The sequence below is a fragment of the Equus caballus genome, chromosome 31, assembly GCF_041296265.1.
Source record: "Equus caballus isolate H_3958 breed thoroughbred chromosome 31, TB-T2T, whole genome shotgun sequence".
NCBI lineage: Eukaryota > Metazoa > Chordata > Mammalia > Perissodactyla > Equidae > Equus > Equus caballus.
Genome location: NC_091714.1, coordinates 14,349,362 through 14,370,310, shown reverse-complemented (window position 1 = coordinate 14,370,310; position 20,949 = coordinate 14,349,362). Strand labels below are relative to the sequence as shown.

Here is a 20,949-nt window from a genome sequence, read left to right as displayed (position 1 = left end):
AGTCTACACAAACCTTTCATATTTATATCTAAATGTTTCTGTCATAAGAAATTTTGCAAAATCCTTTCTGGTTCTGGCTTCTTTTCCCACTCACTGTTTGGACCAGGCCTGGAGTCTGAAACGGTCTCAATGACTGAAGCCACTCACATTCCATCTGGTGTCCCCAGGTTCCTGAGCCTGATGGACCACGTGGAATTGGGTTGATTGATATGCCTCAGTAATGGTTGCTATGGGAGGATTTGTCAGGAAATGGTGATTGAGACTAACTCTCTGTGGTTTAGCTAGACCAACTTACATATACATATATATAAAGATGTTTTGGAAATTGATCATTTAGGTTTTATTCTCAGCGTTATTGCTATATGAGGTCATCAGCAAGTGCAAAGTAATAAAAAGTACAGAATTTTTTTCTAAGCTTTTTATTTAAAAATACTGTTTGTGTTTCTTCTCAACAGGAAAATGTTGAGACTGGAGTTTAAACTGATTGATCTTATTTATTCTGAAATGTGGTGCTGTGGTAAGATGAAGTCTTACCAAACATTCCACTGTTTTTGTAAATAGTGCTCTTACTTTCAAACTTGAGAACTTTTTGTTTCAATGGAGAAGGAAATGCTAGATTAGTGATAAGGAACGTCAATTATTTCTTATATAATAGCATAATTAAATATAACAGTAGCTGGAATCATATTAGTTATCTCAAGACAGAGAAATAAATAACTTGACATTAAATGTCTTGAGTGCTCATTGCATAACTTAAATTTTTTTTTTTGCAAATTAAAAACAGTAGTGAAATATCTACTAGTAAAGAAAGTAGTACCGTTCAACATTTAGTAATCTGTAACAAAACGAATTTGCTATTTCCATTTAAAAAATAAAATATTTACCTTAGTATCTGGTTGTTTGTTTGAAAAGGCTGTCGGTCAGTCAAAAGGAGTGTAGAGAGATCAAAGAACAAGGATAAACCCCATGGATATAACAATCTATTGTTTCATCTTGTGGCATCTTTGTGCTTCAGATTGTGGAACATCTATAATACAAGTTAGTGGGGGTGGATCCCAGCATGGGCCTGAGCAAGAGTCACCCTGGGATTCAGGCACAACTGGATGGCTCATAAGGCCATCTGATCTGGGGTCCAATGCATGAGGGACTGAGGAGTTTCCTGTAAAGAACTCATCCTAAGGGAAGAGAAAGTTGAGTAGCACAAGACAAGAGCTATCCTTGGGCAATGTACTCACATCTAGGTGGGGGAAAGGGAGGGAGGCAGTGCAGCAATAAGAGTTGAAAAAAAAATACTGAGAGACAGGGGACAAGACAGGACTAATAGATTTGGTGGCCTTTAACTGGCAGTTTTAGGAGCGCTGGAAACATTGTCAGTGTTGAGAGGTCGAGACTGAAGCTTTAAAAAGGCATATGTGACTTTGTGATAGGCCTCAGTGAACTTGGAAGCATTCATTCCCACAGGGAGTAGGAGACAGGGAAGAAGAAAAGCAAAATGGCTTGCAAACATAAAACTATTCCCTGGCAACTCCATGAACTAGTTGGGAGGAAGATGTAATGGGAGCTAAAGGTTCAAGAAGAGCGTGGAGGTAAAGTGGGGAGCATGGAGACAGAAATCTTGCTAGTGTGGCTTGGGAAAACCTGGGTTAAACTGAGTTATATACCATGCTTAATCTTACTAGATTTCCTATCCAGTGGAGGAGAACATTAAGATAGGTGAACACTGCCGAAAAGGAACACACTAAATTTGGACCCTGCCTTTCTGTTCTAGCCGTCAAGAGGCAATGGAAATTTTAACTCTGTGGACATTTCTGGCAGAAGGATACTGCAAACGATAGATTTCTGCTGAAAGTCTTTTTCCCTCATCTACCCCCTCCCTTAAGTGAATTCCTTGAACAAGCTTTTACATATCATGATTAAGTTTTTTTCTCCCATTTTATTTTTAATTTTACTGAAGTTGCTTTAATGAGGATTCTTTTCTAAGTAAAATTCTGATTAATTTTTTCTTTTTCCTTTATAAGTCCATATTAAATTTTACCAATTATACCTTCTGCCACTGGAGAGGTTCTTTTTAATTTTAACTAAATTGGTTTTCTCATGTTAAATTTTATAGATCTAAAGAATATCTGATTCTCTTATCAGTTTTAATAAATTTTTACCATGTGCACTTTTAGTTGTATTATTTCGTGTTGATTATTTCTATTGAAAATAATTATAAGTTGCAAATAAGACTGATTGTTGGAATATATTTCTTAGAGCAAAGATCATTGGTAGGATAGAGTGGAGTAATCACATTCTTGGTAGGGGCTAAGTGATGGGGAAGTTTACCTTGCTTGTCTGAGAGAGAATTCAGGCATGTGGCTAAGATTGCTATTTCTCATTTTGTCTCAACATCTAAAGTTCGGTTCATAGAAATCTATAGCAGTGTCATGAAGAAAATACTAGGCAATGAAACAACTAATCAGCATATTGTAGTGGAAAGAGTACCACATTTGGAATCAAAAGACGTTGGGCTTGTATTCTTTCTCTATCAGATCTAATTCTAATGACCTTGAACAGTCAGTTTAACTCTTTGAGAATCAGTTTTGTTTGCTGTAAAATGGTGCCATTTGTCCTAGGGGCTAAAGGATTGCCGTGAGATTCATATTGTAATAATAATATAAGAAAATTTTGCCAACAACAAAGTTTAAGCCCAATGTAAAGTAATCATAGTAATAATAATAATTGATCATACATATGATGACACCTTTTTGATTAAAACCAGTGTCTTTAGATTTTGTATCAACTTGAACTTTATCTTCTCAGAGTGACCTTACCTAACTACCTCTACTCTAAACTACATCATTTGACCTCCACCCCCATTGTAATGTGTATCACAATTTTTAGTTATTTGTTTTTGACATGATTTGTCTGTCTTCCTAAAATGTAAGCTCTGTAAGGGATAGGCCAATGTTTTTCTTGTTCACCATCATATCCCCAACATCTAGCCATGTACCTAGGAAATACTCAATAAATATTTTTTGAATGATAATAGGCATGCACAAAGAAGTGAATCTAGGAAAACAGTTGAATGAACTCTATTTAGAAAAACTAATTTAACATTGAAAGTGCTAAATTGATGTAATTTTGCTTGAAGAGGCAAATACATGCACGCACAGAACCCACATATCTATCACATATGCATTATTTTTAGATAATTCTGGTGCTTAAATAGATTTATTGCTTTTTCTCCCAGATAGCAACTGGAAATTCAGAATGAAACCAGAAGAAGCAAACAATTCCCACTACTGTGAAAATCACCATGCGGCAGAGCCCAAAAGTCATAGATTTAGTGGGTTTTAGAGTTTTTTCCATGCCGTCATTCTACAAAGCGAGGAAGCTGAGGCCATAAAGCACTGAAGCGAGTCACTTAGTATCATACAGATGGTAAAGCGGGGCTGAATTACAGCTCTGGTCAAGGACAATGCCATCAGTAAGGAGATATGTAGGTAACTGAACACACATAGTTTTCTTTAACTCAGATAGAAGTCTTACATTGTTGTAGGATTTATAATTATTTCTTCGTTCAATAGTTCAATGCTGTTTATAGTTGATAATAGCTTTTAAAGAGACATTTTATTAAAGTTACTTATTTTGCTGGGTTTGTCTTTTCAATATTTAATAAATATAAGCTGCCACCAGCATCTGCTATGTGCAGCAAGGCTACCATTCATCTTAGATTCCTTATTATTACCTCCATTTGTTTCCTCTTTGAGGACATCACAAAAAAAAAATTTACTTTTTCGAAAGAAACGCTGTGTTTTTATTTGTTTTTAGATTTTTTCAAATTTAAAATTTGGCCCTTTCCCCTCTTGAAACGTGTGTATGCTATCCAAACAAATGGAAGCTATATTGCCTTCTGATTGCAAACACCTATTTTACAACATAATGCTCAAATTATCAAAAATGCATAAAACATGCTCTTGAAACAAACAATGCAACGTAATTTTCAGCACACTGGCTTCATGAAGGAGATAAGTTATGTACATAAGAATAACTTTAAGAATGTAGACTTTCTCTACCTTTAACAAAGAGGAACATGATACCTCAATCAAATTAAGGTAAAATGAAAGAAAAATGAGGTCCTGGTCAAGAATAAAAGCTGAACAATTTTTTGCTATTTAGTCATTACCATTTTATCAATTACTCCAATGTTCACGTTGTTTAAAAATATTCTTCATAGAAACAGTTATAGAATTTCAGAGGTAGAAAGGCCAGATTATCTAGCCCCCTAAATGGGAAATAGATACCAACTCGAATTGGTTTGTAGTGGCTGCTTTGTGTTGAGAGAGATTCTGAGGTTGAATCTGGGTACAGCAGTAAGGAGGATCATGACCGACTAGCCATGTCATTTGGCAGAGAAGATGACGGCAAAGCACAACAGCCTTACAGCTGCCGTTCTGGATTTGGTTTACTATTCTCTGTGCCCCTTTTCATTTTTATTTTTGTAAGCAAATCATTTGAATACTGAGGCCCAGAGAAGTGAACTAATTTGTCCCAGGCCACACAATAAGGTTGAAGCAGAGCCAGGACTAGAATCCGGTGCACCTGAATCTTCGTTCAGTGATCTTACTACTATAGAGTCAGGGCTCTCCTGATGTGACATGTGTCCTCTCAGTGTTGGAAAGCAAAATTTGAAGGGTGATAACTCAGGATCATCGGACAGTTAGTAACGTAGTGTGGCTGATTAGGAAATGACAAGTTTTTGCATAGAAAGTTCAGTGAGATATACTTTGGAAAGGGGAAAGTACATGCCATAATGTGAATGTATTAGACAGTCAAGTCATTTGAAATGGTTCAAGAGTAAATATATCTATACCATGGCTTAAAATATAACTGTTAACAATTATCTTTTATAATTGCAAATGCCTACTTTTGGTTTATTTGTTTTTGCTGCTAAATAATAATCAAATATAGTTACTATATTGACAGGAGAACAATCCGTTGGCTGACCAAAGGCACTTCATACAGCCCAATAATTAGATTCTATGTCAAGAGCTATTCACAAGTCGCACACAAGTAGCAAAATGATAAAAATTTGAATTTCACCTCTGTCTCTGTTTTTCTCTCTCTGTAGTATTTTGAGAACATTAAAGTGTGGATAATGGCTCAAATGTAGATATTAGGAAAAATAAGGCAGGAATACATATGGTTATTACACTAAATATTAGTCTACTGAATTTCAGAAAGGTTGTGTTATTGATCAGAAAATAATATTTTAATGACTTTTTGGTGAAACTCATGTTCAAAGCAAAGAAATTAAGCTAAAATAAAACTCTGTTACTTTCACAAAAAGAATGAAAATCCAATAGTCTATATTTCAACAATCAATAACTGTAATAGCTCTAAACTATGGCCCAAAGAAAGTAGTTTTGTGAAAATTATTTTACAAAGCTCCATCAATCAGTGACACCTGAAAATCAGGAGCTGTGAGGACAATGGGAAACTGTTTCCCATAAAAACTAAAAATTAGAAAATGAAGACTGTAAATTAAAGGATCTATGTGTACTTAGCATGGAAAATACTTTTTCTACTAACATTATTTAAAAATTGAACAGTCCTCATTTTAAGATGATACATAGATAGTACAAAGGAATGGACTAGCTAATCTAGACAATTATCACTTTAAGATGATACATATTATATTTTGAGGAGAGAAATGGGCTAAATAACCTCCTCAAAGACTGTAATTATGTGTAATTACTGGCAAGATAAGAACACCTTTGGGCATATTTGGATCATTTGATATATTTGCCATATAAGGCAATATTAGAATAAAGATGAGAATGAAATTAATACGCTAATAAAATCCAAGAAGAACTGGTTAGATGCTGAGGTTCTAGATAGACCAGAAACCTGAAGAATGTATTTTTAGGATGAAGAATTATAATGGAGTTAGAAATACAAAGTGGCGTCAGTAATAAATGTATTGAGGCTACGGAAAAAATTCTCCCCACCTTGTTTCTATGAATACTTTTTCTATGTTAATTCAGGAAATAAAAAAATAAAACAACCTTTTGTGTATCCAATTCAAGCTTTCTCATTTTTTCAGAGACAATACTACGGGAGTTCTCTGGAATGCCAATGGCATTTATAACCTAATTAATAACTTTTTTTAATTACTTACATATACTTCATTAGAAGTGAAATAGTTTATATAGCATTCCAGACACAGAGATTGACAAAGTAGACACTAATTCATTTTATAGATTTCAAGGTATGGAGTGTAAGGCAAGCTGGGCCACATCAAGTGTTGGATGAGGCACAGATGAGCACAGCCTATTTCCAAGAGACATAAATGTCCTTGTGCACTGGAGAGGGGTGTGGAGCCTAAGTGAGAGCAGAAAGGACCAGGGCAGGACATTTAAATGCACAGGTGAAAATCACAGTGGTTTAGGAGAAACAGAAAAGACAAAAAGTGGGTGGCGTGGAGAAAACAAGGCATTCTTGGAACCTCTAAGTTCAAATGCTTGGAAGCGCCCCTGGAACTCTGTCACTCAGTACACCAGAGGCCTGGGCACACTATGAACCCCTGCCTCACCAAAGGCTTTTAATGCTGGTAGCTGGAACATTCCTCAGGAGCAAATTAATTTTTAAAAAGTTAATGGAAAATTCTTAATTTGGTTTCTTGAAATGTTCCTTATTTATTAGGTACATTCTCATAATGGGAAAAATAGCTTGCCCTTTGAATAACAGGAAAACTAGAATAAGGAAAATAATTGCCATTACCCATCTCTCCCCCAAGAGTATTCATAAAGGCCCATTCCTTAGTTCTGTAAAAATTTATCATAAGCATCAACAAACATGGCAGGGTTTTTTTTGAACCTTTATACCAGGGGTTTTCTAACTAGTATGTGTGTTGAAAGCTTGTTAAAAGTGCAGATAAGTGGCCTCTATTTCCAAAAATTCAGATTCAGAAGTCCTGGGTAGGCCTCAAGAACTTGCTTTTCAAACAGAAGCTCCAAGTGATTCTCATACACGTGATCTGGGGAATCACACTTTGAGAAACACTGCCTCACAGTAAATTCTTCTCCTCCACTTTAGTTTAAGTCATAGCAAATTGTATTTAAGAGGCTTCCTAATGTGAGTTCTGAAAAGCAAGTACACCACCGCATGATTCAGCCAGTGATAAACGATCAAAGCATAGTAGGGAAACCAGCCTTTAAACACGTGTGCAGGAATTCCCAGAATGGAACCTAAATGATCTACCCAGAGAAGCTTTCTAGCCCGTCCGCACCACATGCATTACCCAATTTGGACAGAGGTCCCTTTAGGTTCATCATTGGTCTTAGGAAGCCCACATCAATATTTTCCCGATTTTTACCTCTTTTGGTGATAGGATAGAAATGTAATCTTCATATATCATTCTAGCCTTTTCTTCAATGACTTTTTTGTTCTGTTCTTTCTTTAGGTCTTCACAAGCAAGCCAGAAAAGTAGGTTCTCTTCACTGTATTCTGTTCGGAGGAACTCTCTGAAAAGGTTCCTTCCTGCTGGGGCCTTCATCATCTTGTCAAAATTTTGAGACCAGGACAAGACTTCATCTGTAGTGGGGTTTTGGCTGCAGAGACAGAATGGGGCCATTATCAAAGGCAGCTTTGACCTCTGAACTCTAGCCCAGGTAGGGGGAGGAGCAGATAGAAATGCTATTCAAGTGCTGCCATCTAGTGGTCATTGCCACTCAGTCTGGCTAATAGCTGCCACGAGGAGGTTAGTTATTTCTGAGTCTTGACAAAAATTCGTATACAAGCTGCCTGTTAGGGAGCCAAGAGTTCATATAGCAAGAGGCTATACACGCTACGCACATGGTCATAAGAAATTCCAAATGAAGCTCGGAAATGTTCAAACCTTAACAATCTATTGCTAGTTGATAGAAACAGTCTATACATTACTTTGAAGAGAAAATGAATTTTTTTGTTTGCATTTGATGTACATTTTAATTTTCAAGCCATAAGATACAGTTTATCTTTTCATCTCTGGTGGCTATTTTTTCATTTGTCACTGGATCTAAAATAAGAATGCAATGAGTGCACTTGTCACATATTTTCCTAAACTTTAATAATTATTCTATTAAATATGAATGAATGTTTACCCATGAATGGAGTTATCACAGTTAAAAAGCACAGGCCCTTTATAATGACACTGGGGACTTTTTAAATACCTATAGTCAGGTTTTCAGTGACTACTTTCCTGCAGAAACCATCAGTTATCATTCCCTTTGCTTATGCATCAAAGAAGTGGAAGAGAGAAGCTTGGAGATTCTTATGGTTAAATTGATCTTGATCTTGCTTTCCTATTCATTGGTCTATTTATAATAATTTTCCCATGTAAAATACATTTGAAGTACTTACATTTTATTTTTTCTTACCTTTTTGACAAAGTATTTTAAATAGATTTGTTATTATTCTGAAGTGTCTGAACTTCCTCATTCATTTAAAAGATTTTAAAAGGTGGAAAAATTACTATTAAGCATCAACATAAGAAGCAGCAGAAGAAAGCACCTGTAATTATACATACAATCTACTTGTATTTTAATTTTATTCTGTAGATACTGCATTTCAACTTCTCATTTTGGAGAACATACCTGGTTAGAGTCTGTTCTGATGGAAATGGGACAAGGGAACAGCTGGGTGCCTTTTCTGATTGACTTAGGTAATTCTATATTTTTTGTGTGTGTTTTAGACTCTTCCCATATAAAGAGAACAACTTAAAAAAAATATTCTTAGAAAAGGGAAGTAAAGGATTAGGGCAATTTGAGGGGCTTAATTCATGTAACAACCATTATTGTTTGAAAGAGAAAGACAAACTCAGGCAATGTTTTAGTTGATAGCTTAATGTAGCTAGTAGAAAAACTTAGGAAAAGCAATTGGAATCACAAAATAAGATCTCCCATATTGAGGATGCATTCATTTCACAAAACCATTTTGAAGAGTACCAAGAAGAAAGAGATAATACTTAAAGACTGAGTGGATGTAAACAGTACATAAATACAAGACATAACTGTAGGGTGAATCACACTCACCATTCCTCTAGGACTTGAATACTCTCCATTTTTGTGGTATGTGTGGGTCTTCCTGCATTTTCCCCTCTTTCTTCGTTCCTAACAGTGAGGCTGTAAGATAGTATAACACTTTGTTTTGTTATAGGGAAAACCAATTATTTAAAGAAAAGAAAAAAATTGCAGGAAAATATTTCATAGAAGAATTTTATTTTCAACTATGTGAGAATACAAAGTACACAAAGTACAATGCCATTAAAGCACAAAAAGAGCAATACCATTTTTAAATGATGGGTAAGCCCATGTCAACTAAAGGAGAGAGAATCATTATTTAATAAAATAATAAAGTAAATCATAATCTCAAAAACAGATACTATTATACATTCTGACTTCCTCCTTACATAATTTGAATTACTTAAAATCTCTGAGATACTTACATGATTATATACTTTAATATTTGACATATATCATTATGTTACTCTTTGTAGTAATGGCATTTTGACCTTTGATTAGTTCTATTCAGTTTGTTTTCCATTTATTTTCTCCCATTGATAGCTAAAAAGATAAAATGTATCAGAATCTAAAACAGAATATGCTAAATCACATCATCTTTCTATGTAGACCAGGTTTTCTGTTACCAATATCATCATTCCTCCATCCACTCAAGTTCGAACTACTGGATTCATATTTGACTTTGTCTTTGCCCTTCATCCCATTCAGTCAATCTCCAATGTCTCCAGAGGGACAGGCCAGTCAACAAGGGGAAATGGAAACTATTATTCTCTCACGTCTATTGGGTGGCAGGCATTCTCCTTTTACCTTTAATTTTACTACCCCTATTTTATAGGTGAGCAAAGTGAGGCAGAGAGCTGTCTGCTAGACTGGCACAAAGTCTGACATTAAATGTGTGATATGGTTGGAATTTGAACCCAATTCTGCAGAACAATTCTGTAATTTTTATTGAGCATCTATTGTGAACCATGCTTTCTGATAGGCACTGAGGCAATATACTACTTGTTATGTGAATGCAGAAAAGGGTCACTAAATATGGTTATGGTAGAAAGAAGGGGTTTAGTGGAAGGAGGCTTCCAACAAGTAATCCTTAATCTCGAAAGTTTGGTAAGGGAAGCTGAGACAGTGCTCATTAATTCAGTCTTTCATTCTCAGGGGCAAGGGTGAGGATGGAGAGAATGTAGCAAAGGAAAGAATATAAGGAAGAGGGGCCAATCTACAACTGAAAGTGAGACTAGATAGGAAAATTTAGTAGAGAAAAGAAAAATTTACCTGGGGAAAGGAGAACTCAATAGAAATTAGAAAAGATTCTTTAGTCAGAAAAAGTACACTTCAATGAAAAAGATAAAATTTGATAGTGAAATAAATTTAGTTCTCCTCTACCAATTTCTAGAAAAAGCGGCAGATTTACTGGTGTAGAATCATGGAGAGAAAAGAGTAAACTTTTCGCGAAAGTGGTGTGACCCAAAGAATTCTGGGTAGCAGAAACTACCGCTGACTGTTACTCAAACACCCAGCAAACCAATGGCTCTACAGGGAGGCGGCAATTTCAGAGTCAGAGTCCTCAAAGCCTTCAATGTAGGGCAGCGATGGGGAAAACAGTGAGGGGGGATTCAGAGAGAGCAGCACGACTGTTTAGGTCTCGGCATGTGGGTACTGTGATTGTGTTTGCAGCACGAGCTAGCCTAGGAAACTTCAGTCCTCCATGTCGCTACCCACTTAGGTCAGGTATGTGTTTGGGAGGAGATTCATTAATCTCAAAGTATCGTTGAGTAAGAGTGCTTCTCGGGAATTCGATGTACTTCCAGTAATCAGGGGAAAGTGGGTGGGAGGAGGGAGGAATACACCATTGATGATATTCTGTGAAATTTCCTGGGAGAAATTAATGATGCCAAATGTATAAAATATGCAAGATTTTTGTAAATTCCAGAAAGATCATATTTAAACAGGAAATTGATACTCATTTTGGCAAGCTTTACAGAGCTTAAATTTGTGTGTCTGCACGCACACAATAAGGTACTATAAAAAGACTAGAAAAAGAGCTCCCTTTCACTGATTAAATAATAAACTTCTTGAGAATTTATTTGTTAAATTTCCACACAGTGCCCCTCAGAGTGTGCCACACAAATGCAAGTATACTTCATTTATGTGACATCTTTGAAAAAATTTGTTCTCCATTGTGCTTTGCTGTAGAGCAACAAATCTGGAATCGACCTGCATGATTCACTAGTTTCTGAACATGAATTCTGGCTCTTATATCTGTTTCTGTGATATTTACAAACATCCCAAATGCTACCATATTAGAGTGATCATTATGAAATATTGGGTTGTGTTTACATCTTTCATTTCTACGGATGGTAAAATATGGACACACATTTGTTCTTAAACTACTTATAGCAGACATTCAGTAAGTGCTTTGCTATTCACCATTTTCTCCATTTCTTGATCTACTATTGGACACAACATGGCCCTGTGGAAAGAAATTGACTGTTAGCAATTGATGTGTCCTTTTAATCAACTGTCCTTTAGTACCATTCTTAGAAAACTGGTTTCAAATTTTCAATGATCAAGAACCACTGATAACGCCATTTTAAAATGACAAGAAATGGAGACAATGACAGGAGAGTTGGTCCAAGACTGTTTGCCATCTGTGTCTTAGGAATGACTAATGTCTGTCCTCAACTTCACTTGGTCCTGCTCTAAGTAATATAATGTTTTTTTTTTTTAAGGTGATAAATTACAGGAAATATTTGCTCTAGATCAACATATACATATCATATGTGCTTGACAAAAGCCCTTAAAAGGAAAACATGAAACTTAACAGTAGCGAGGGGTCATGTGGAGACATGATTTTTTTCACTTTTACAATATTTGTAACATTTTATCAACATTTCTACTTTTTAACCAACTAAGCCATAAAGAGAACAGAATGCATATACAATGCTCACTGTGGGAGTCTTGATCAAAGCTTAAATATTTTATGGAAGAAAATGTCAATAACCTAGGCTCAGTATGCTAAAGTAAGTATTTAAAATCCCATTAGAAATTTTCTCAAATGGTAACTTTGAGAAGGGAGACATACATTTTGTACATTTCAGAAAATAAGGAAATATGCCCTCTTTGTGTGTGGGTGGATTTTTGTTTGTATATTTACAGAGGAGTTTGGATAGCAGGGTGGGGAAGATGTTACCTGCTGCCCATTATAGAGTTTACCTTCTGATTCATCATTCCGGACATATGTGGGGCCTATTTTTGAAGACAGTCTACTTTTATAAGAAAAACAATTGGTTCTTAGGGAGAACCCTTGAAATGTTGGCGAATAAGATGAAAACTTTGCAGTAGCCATGGTAACTCTGGGAGAGAGGACAATCACAAAACTGCATATATTTACACAAAGACAACTGCGGAATCAGTAAGATGCTTAAATTTAAGACATTAGGACATCAAAGCTCAAGAAAGAACCACTGGCATTAGTAAAGGCAGATACTATTCAGTATGTTAATATTCTCGCATTGTGCTATCAGTTTTTTCCTTTTTATTAACAGCTTCTAACTCAAATGTCCCAGTGCAAAAATAGAACCAACATCCTTCGGCTTCGGAAAAAGAACTGGTAGGTTATTCTCTAAATGTTTCATTTTCCTCAGTCAACATATCATGGTAAACTAGTACCACAGCTTTATTTAAGAGTCAATAACAATTTACAAATATGTACAAGACACCTGGTTTATGCAACATTGCCTGGTTGGAAATTCAAGATGAATAACACAGAAGCTCTGAAATGAGCTCCAACAGGTAAATAAGCATCACCCAGCATTGCAATGAGAGCCAACATAGAGGTACACATATGGTGCTTCTTAGACACGGGTACAATATCTATACTTTTGCAGGAGAAAATTGAGAAAGGCTTCACAGAGGGGATAATGATTAAACTGGGCTGAACAATGAGCAGGTGTTTGCCAGATGGAGACCTGGACAAAGAGAATTGCAAGCAGAGGGAGAAAAAAAATCATGTGTAGAGACTGGGAGTTGTAAAAAGTCATGATATAAATGTGGAACAAAATGGACAGATCAGATGTTTAAGGGTGAGGGCAATAAATTAGAATAGGCAGTGAGGTGTGGTTATGTAATGGGCCAAGAAAACAAGGAGGTGGACTCTGAATCTAGAATATACCTCCTTTAAGATGATTTTTCTTTTCATGCTTTATTTCCCCATTCATAATGGGGTAATGGTAGTGACCTACTACACAAGGTTGTAAGGCAAAGACTAAAAACTTGTGACAAAAAGGCTAATTATTACACATGCTTAATTAAATGTAAGGGCAAATTGGTTGCATATTAAAATGACAATTCCAAGTTTACCAAAGAGCTTTTCATCTCAACCTGAGGAAATAAAGACTTAGACTCTTCCATTATTATAAAACGCTTCCTCATACGTTACCTGACTACTTCGTCCTCACAGCAGTCCTGTACGGTAAGCAGGGCATTTGTTATTAATCATTTCCATTTTACTTTAAGAGGAAACAGTCATTGAGGTTGACTTAGACCAGACCCACAACTAACACATATGAGGACTGGAACTCACGTCTTCTGACTTATTCTCTCATACTCATTTTCACTATGCAATGCTGCTTCTCTTTATATAAAAGAATTAACTGTGATATTTTACCTTTTCAGTTATTTACAAAAACTGACTGCTCTTAAAAGTTTGGAAACGGTCAAACTCCTATCACCAACCAGTGTACTGAGTGCAAAAGCCCCTTCTACGGGGGCTTTATCCCACAGCTCAGACTACAGGAGTTATTGACCAAAGGACTGAGTATGTAGTAGATATTGATGAGAAGCAAGTTCTTCCCAATTCCCTGGAACTTGAGATTACCAGAAAGGAATTGTTATAGAAGGTTTTTGAGAGGAAAGCCTGAAAGAGGAAGAGAAATGGTGACACTCATGACTGCAGATGAGGGGTTGCTCCTGCAAAGGGCCTTCTTGGGAAGTACAACTTGGTCCCATCAGCAAAGATAACTCTGGGGAGAAGGGAATGAGGAAAGGAGAATAGCATTGATGCATTGCTTAGAAAAGACCACAAGAAGAAGAAAAAAGGCACCAGAGGGTGAGACAGCAAGCATATACCATCAATAATTTCAGATATATATAAACTCACTTACAGTCAAGCCTATGACTTGAACTTCACCTCTTTCATTTCTACATTTTTGGTAAAACCACATGGTTTTGAATGGGGTATGTGAGGGTGGGCATGGTGGTTAGAAATTTGTGTCTGGAAATGTCATCAACACTTGTCAAAAAAGAAACTGCCCCTGTAAATACTCCTCCTACTTTTTATAATCATGTATCATATGTCATGAAACAAGCATTTCATTTGGCTAAAGCTTTTATTTCATAAACTTAAAACATCTTGCAAGTAACATAATCCGCTATTGAAAATCTGTCCACTAGATGGCTGTGTTGCCTTAATAAATATAATATTTTCATCAGAACAAAAGAAAACAGAAAAGTTTTTGGGAGTGATTACCCTTATTTGGAAAAAAAATCTATTCTTGTATGTGTGGAGTTTCGATAATTATGTCTTTCTAAGGAATTTGAAAAGAGTCATTCAATTTTTCTGAGTGAAATAAATTCAAAGGTGGTAAATTTAATCTTGGGAGGTGCACATAATTGGACCCATTTTTTCCTTTTTGGTATTTGGAAAATGTCCTGGATACTCCCCAGCCCCAAGTCATTTGATTTAGGAATACTTTAGTCTCAAAAAAAGGCAGGCATAATCCTATTAACATTGTAATTACGCTTTCCAATAAAAAGTTGCTGTAACTCTAATGTCTTGCTGGGGTAATATGGAATTCAGGTCATACATTCTTAGAAAAAATGACTAGAAAAGGTCTTTAACTACCAACAGGCAGGCAATATTTTTTATTTAAAATGTTTTTAAAAGTCCATTTTGAGAGTGGAGACTCCAAACTATTTCAATTCCATTTTGGGTTGTACGTAAACATTAATTTCTTCTTTTGAGGCATGGCAACTGAAGATAAATCTCTTCATCTTCTCATCCTCTTCTCTTTGCTACCAATTTCCCCAAATACATGGTTCTTTTTGAAAAGATGGGTTTAAAAAATTCCCTTTTTCTATTGGCGTTAAATTTTTATTTCAAACTCGAAGCCATGTGGTTCAGGTTCATCGACACATTAATTTGATTTAGAATGCCAACGGCAGTTAGCCAGTTATTACACGGTTAAAATCTGGATCCACTATGTAAGCTTGCATTAGTTCAATAACGAAATTTCCTATTTGGCATCAACAGGGTTTCTTTTTTTCCTTTAAAATTAAGAGACTACAGGACTGAATATTTAGATGTACTTTATATAATACCTGCCAATCATCAGAATCTTCTACTTCCGTTCTCAGGTTGATTGAAATCCTATTTTAAGCTCTTCCTTCAACCCACTGTAATTTTTCCTGTAAGTCATAATCAAGTTAGTGGATGCTTTTGTGGGAAAGCAAATATCTCGGATGCGAAAAGGCCAAACGAACTTCTATTTAGATAGTAGACACTATTATTAAAATGGCACGTAATCATCCAAGTCTTTAAAAGTTTCTGGTTTTAGTTAACTTATGTCCCTATTAGAGAAAGCAGAATGAAAAAGTTGGAATTCTAGCAGTTAATACTCAGAAAAGCATCTGATAGCTGGCACGGTCACCTACTATCCACTCATTTATTCCTCCCCTGGTATTTTCCAGTTACTATGTGTGTTAATACGTATGGGATGAGGCGGGGAGCATCCTTGAGAACAATTATGATTGAAGCCAAGAATCCTGGTCTGTGGGGGAACTTAAGCCCAGGATATAATGAACTTACAACACTCTGGGAATCCTGCGGCTGTGCGGTGCACGCCCCAGGAACGCTGAACTACACCTGTGCTGCTTAAAATGAGAGTTTGGGAGAAAAGGCCAGGGAAACAGAATGCAGAACCAGGTTCTGTCACATTAGCTGACAGCATGTAAATAGAACATGCTAAGCATACAGTGGTCAAATCCTACAGAGTCTGGTAACTTCCTCACATCCTGAGAATTGAGAGGGGGGCAGAATTAATACCTGTAAATAAAGGATTATTTAGGGAATCTATGGATGTACTGAGCCCTAGATAACTGACTTAGATACGTTATTAACCATACCTTACAGGTGAAGAAACTGAGGCTCAGAGAGATGAAATAATTTGCCAAAGGTTTCACAGTTGTATGTTATGAAAGTGGGATGCATCCAGCTCTGTCTAATTCCTGTGGCATTGTTTCTTGCCTACCCCACGCTGTCTCTTGAAAGTAGGCTTTATATGAAGAAGGTGTCATTAGAATTTGTGTGTAATCTTTAAATATGGCAGGAACACATCTATTTAGAATGAAGCTCACGGAGTTATTGCACTATTACTTATGGAATTGGTAGATTAAAATGGTTCTATATTCAAATAATCTATGTTGCTTTATACAAAAAGTAGCATTGGCAGAAATTTGCTTTCTACTAAGGAACCATGCTCCCAGGCAGGAGATGTACATTAATACCTAGTATATCGATATATGAAACAAAGATATGAATTTTACAGCATTGGAAATTATAATATTTATAAGACTCAATTAAGCAGATTATTATGCAATCAACTTGATATTCACAAACAGTAGATTTTATTGTCTGATCTGACAAAGAACATGTAATTCTTGAGTGGTGTCCTAAAATGGCAGGCAGATTTTAATAGGTCTACCATATCTAGACCATGAAAGAAAGTAAACTAGGCATAAAAGAAATAATGAGGAGTTTTAATGAGAAGGACAAAAATAAAGAGTTAATACTGATTTCAATTAGATGTAGCACAACTACGATATTGTACAGATAGGCTAGGGGTAACAAAAATGTCATAACCTCATTTTTTTGTATTGTTGTTATTATTATTGATTCAGAGAGGCTGGGGGGAGTTCTTAAATACTGTCCAGATAGCTAATAAATTTGGCCTGAATTTGGAAGGGTTGAATTTCATATTGTTTTAGAAATTGAATAATTTGCTTTGATTAAGTCAAGACGGGAGCCCCAGCTTCCCTCAAGTTGAACCTTCACCACAAAAGATCAGGGTGTCTCAGAACCTCTGAAGAGGGGCTCACTCATTTTCTCTGCCAGCTGATTTTCTATCTCTAAATTCTTTCTCCTTGTGCACCAAAGAAGCAGCTTGATTCTCAAAGAGTTCACTGATAACCTCCCAGTTGGCGAGATGACAAGATTCTGACCATTTTTTTTTTTACGATTTTTACATTTTACAATTCTTATTGTGTTGGCCCCCCTGGTGTATTCGCAACACTGATCATTCCCTCCTGTGTGAAACCCTCCACTCTCTTGGCGTCTGTGCCAGCCTGATGCTGATGCTGTATTTTGTATGTTACTTCTCAGACTGTCTCCTCTCTGCATTCCTTGTTTGCAAAGCTTCCACTGCTTTTTCTTGAAATTCTAGTATACCCTGAGGTTTCAGTCTTTAGCTCACAGCTCTTCACACCAGGACACCATTCTCATCTCTTGTGTACTGTCTACTGATGACTCCCAGATTGTTCTATCCAATTGAGACTTGCCCTTGAGCTTCACATTCATTTCCACAACTACTTCTTGGGTCCCTTTAACAGAGAAAGTCCAGTTCATCATCTTATCCTGTCCTAAACAACCTCCTGTTCCAGTGTTCTCTCCTTTGATGGGATCACCATCAGCCTGACCACTTGAGCAAGCAAGATGGAGTAATCCTTCCCTCCTCTTTCTCACCGATACTGCTAAATCCTGACGGTAAAACTAATTCTTTCTTGAATTTGTAATCTCTCCATTCCCTTTGTTATCTCTTTATTTTGGGCCTCCAACATCTCTGAGACTATTACCAAAGTCTTCTAATATTCTCCTTGATTTCCTCTTGTCCTCCCACATACTTTCCATTGCCTCCAGAGGGATGTACTTGAAACATATAATGGACTTTGTCCCTCCTTACTTAATAATCTTCAATCATGTCTCATACCCAAAAAAGTGTAAAATCCTAACTCCTTAATATCGCATAAATGGCATTGTATTACTTGTCATTGCATCTCTCTAGTCTTCTATTTTGTCCTTCTTGACTTTATATCCCAGTAAAACTAAACAGAGTTTAGTGCTGCCTCCAGGAATCCTTGCCTCTCTCTACTACTGACGACTACTAGTACTGCAAACACCATCACTACTTCTGATACACACACACGAGGGAGTGAAGGAAAACGGTGCGTATGACGAAATCTAGTGGTGCCCTAATAAACATTACCTGCCACGTATTTCTCCGAAGGCCTGGGAGAATGTGCCTGTAATTTTTGAAAAGAATTTTTGTGACACAAATTTCTATATTTTATAAAGTAGACTTAAATGAAAAATCTAAATTCAATCATCCATTCAACACCTTAGTATTAACTAAATACCTACTATGTGCCAAATAGTATAAGCCAAAATTTATTTTTGGCTATTTTAAAGCATGGAACTTGAGTATATGTTTATGAAAATGCCCAGTGTCAGTTGACCAATGTGAACTTTTGTTATTCATCTGTAAAATCCACATAATATAATTTTAATGAAGGTATTAACCTAAAAACCAAAAACATATCAAACAGGAGAGTCACTAATATGAAAACCAGTCCAGTAAGTTGGCGAGTCAAACTGGCCCTCCATGTGTTTAGCCTTGTCCAGGGCAGAGGGAGGCGTGGCCATGGGTATGAACAGCACTGGCCTATTGCCAAGGTCATCCCAGAAACTCTGCCACATGCTGGCCCATCCACACCCAGACGGCCCTCACCACATTGCCACAGACAGCAAGTCAGCTGAGATTCGAGAGATCCTCCCGGGGGTCTGAGCCTGAAATGACTTGAAGCCAACTGGGGAATCTGGGGTCACTGGACCCCACTCACATCTCTGTGCAGAGCCCTGTCCCTAAATGCACTGCCCAACCTCTTTACCCACAGCCTCTTTCATCCTGTCACCTTAGGACTCTGGGCTTCTTCACCAGAGTGAGGGTCCTCCTACCATCCGCTCTCTCCCCCTCTGAGCACACTCCTTTGTTTTCTTTGGAACTCCCTTTCCACAGAAAACACACTTTCCTGCATCCTCCACTGTCCATGGTCCACTTCCCCTCTCTGGCCCTAACTGGCACTCAGCTGTCTGAAGGCACCACCTCTGGGAGGCAGCTCCTCCCACACTCACCACAGGGCAGGGTGGGGTTGACATTCCTCTTCCGCATCCTCTGAGGCTTATGCCATCTGACTTTTCCCTTCTCTACCTCCCCTTATTCTCTTACAGCTCTGTGATCCCTCACACTGCACACTCTTCCCTCTCCTTACCCTCCAGCTCAGGGAAAACGTGCCACAGGTATCTCCATAGATGTCCACAAGGCACCCAGCAGGATGTTTCCTTCGTCCCTCACTAAACTAGCTTTCACTGACTATGAGCTGCCTTACTTTCTAAGCTGGCTCTTGCCTACTTCTAGCCTGAATTAATTTAATCTTCTTTCTCCAGCCCTTTTCTGATTCATTCTTTCTACTCTCCTAAATAAGTCTGGGCATTATATTTTTACCTATTATTTTGTTTTCTTCACATCCATCTGTTCGTTGGTGATCTAAACACTGCAATCGACACTTGGAAAAATAAGCATTTACAGGAAACATAGAGTCAAAAACAGTACCAATGGTATGCCTTCAATGGAAAGGGTCAAGAAGTTCTAATTCTGGCAGCTTTCCAATAGAGAGCACTCTGGTCAGATGGAACGCAGACTTGGCAGAGGCAGTTTGAATACTAAGCTCTTCTAGAGGGTGACTTGGGGAGGAACACTAACTATTCATCTCTAGATTCAACTGCTTATTGAAAATTTGTTCGCAGGGAGAATCTGGCGAGAGCTACGGAAGTACAACAGTGCCAAGCAATAATAGGCATTCACTAATGAGTGAATTAACAAATGCTGGACATATAGAAGGTCCATGGTCTTAGTGTCTACTTTTTGGCTTTGTCTATATGGCCTGGGAAACCTGGGTTCATTTTGGTAGATGTCTTTTGATTGTGTGAGTTTAAAGTTTATGTGGGTTTTAGAAACTATTGAGGACAATTACCTATGCCATGGCAAGATGGAGTTTCAAAGCTATAGAATTCTTTATAAGTGAAATTTATGATGAGCTGCTTACAAATACTTTGGAAGTCCTATGCAGATAACTTATACTCCCACGTGAGATGAATCAGGTCTCCAAAGGCGACAGGTATCGAAGAGACTATTTATTCACTGGTGCCTCAGATGACATGATGCACCTTGCATGTGTGAGCAGATTTATTTCTAGGGAGTGGTTACTTTACCATGGAGCAAAGGTGGCTTTTGTTTTTCCTTTCAAAAAATATCCTTTGGCTTTTAAAGCATGCATCCTAATATTTCCATTGGCAGAGAGCTAAAGTGGGACAGCATCAGAGGATAAAATAGGACATTATTTTGGCACTGTTTTGAATTATAGAGGCTGTGGTACTTGTTAAAAATGGAGGGAGGGGCAACCAAAAGCATGTGCTTGTGAAGTGCATAACTTTTATGTAGTCAGCTCTGTCCCATGGTCTGGGAACTCTGGGAACTAATGTGTCCAGAAGGGAGACAATTTTAGCCTTCACTGGGCTAGTTAATTTACTAAATTCAGTCCGTGACCAATTTCTTCTGAGAAGAATGAAGACTATCCGGTGCAGTGGGCCAAATCTTGCAGGCAATACCCAGTAGTGCATGAAATTGTGAATTCAGTTTGAAAAGTTGTATTTGATGTAATTCTTGAAGAGTTTGCAAAGTAAGAAGCTTTGGAAACGGTTCATATCAAATCTGGAAATGAAAAGTTTGGAAGTGTC

The 20,949-nt window shown here is 37.1% G+C and overlaps 1 protein-coding gene across 5 annotated transcripts in view; it reads right to left on the bottom strand.

Moving 5' to 3' along the window:
* Nucleotides 1-20,949, bottom strand: part of RGS17 (regulator of G protein signaling 17) — a 104,878-nt gene that overhangs the window by 3,968 nt on the left and 79,961 nt on the right. For all 5 annotated transcript variants that reach the window (XM_023633085.2, XM_023633088.2, XM_070256541.1 and 2 more), the window contains 2 exons: nt 9,057-9,146; nt 7,361-7,595 (listed from right to left, as the gene is read on the bottom strand). In XM_023633085.2, the coding sequence (XP_023488853.1) occupies nt 7,361-7,595; nt 9,057-9,146 (325 nt within the window). The remainder of the gene's footprint in view (nt 1-7,360; nt 7,596-9,056; nt 9,147-20,949) is intronic.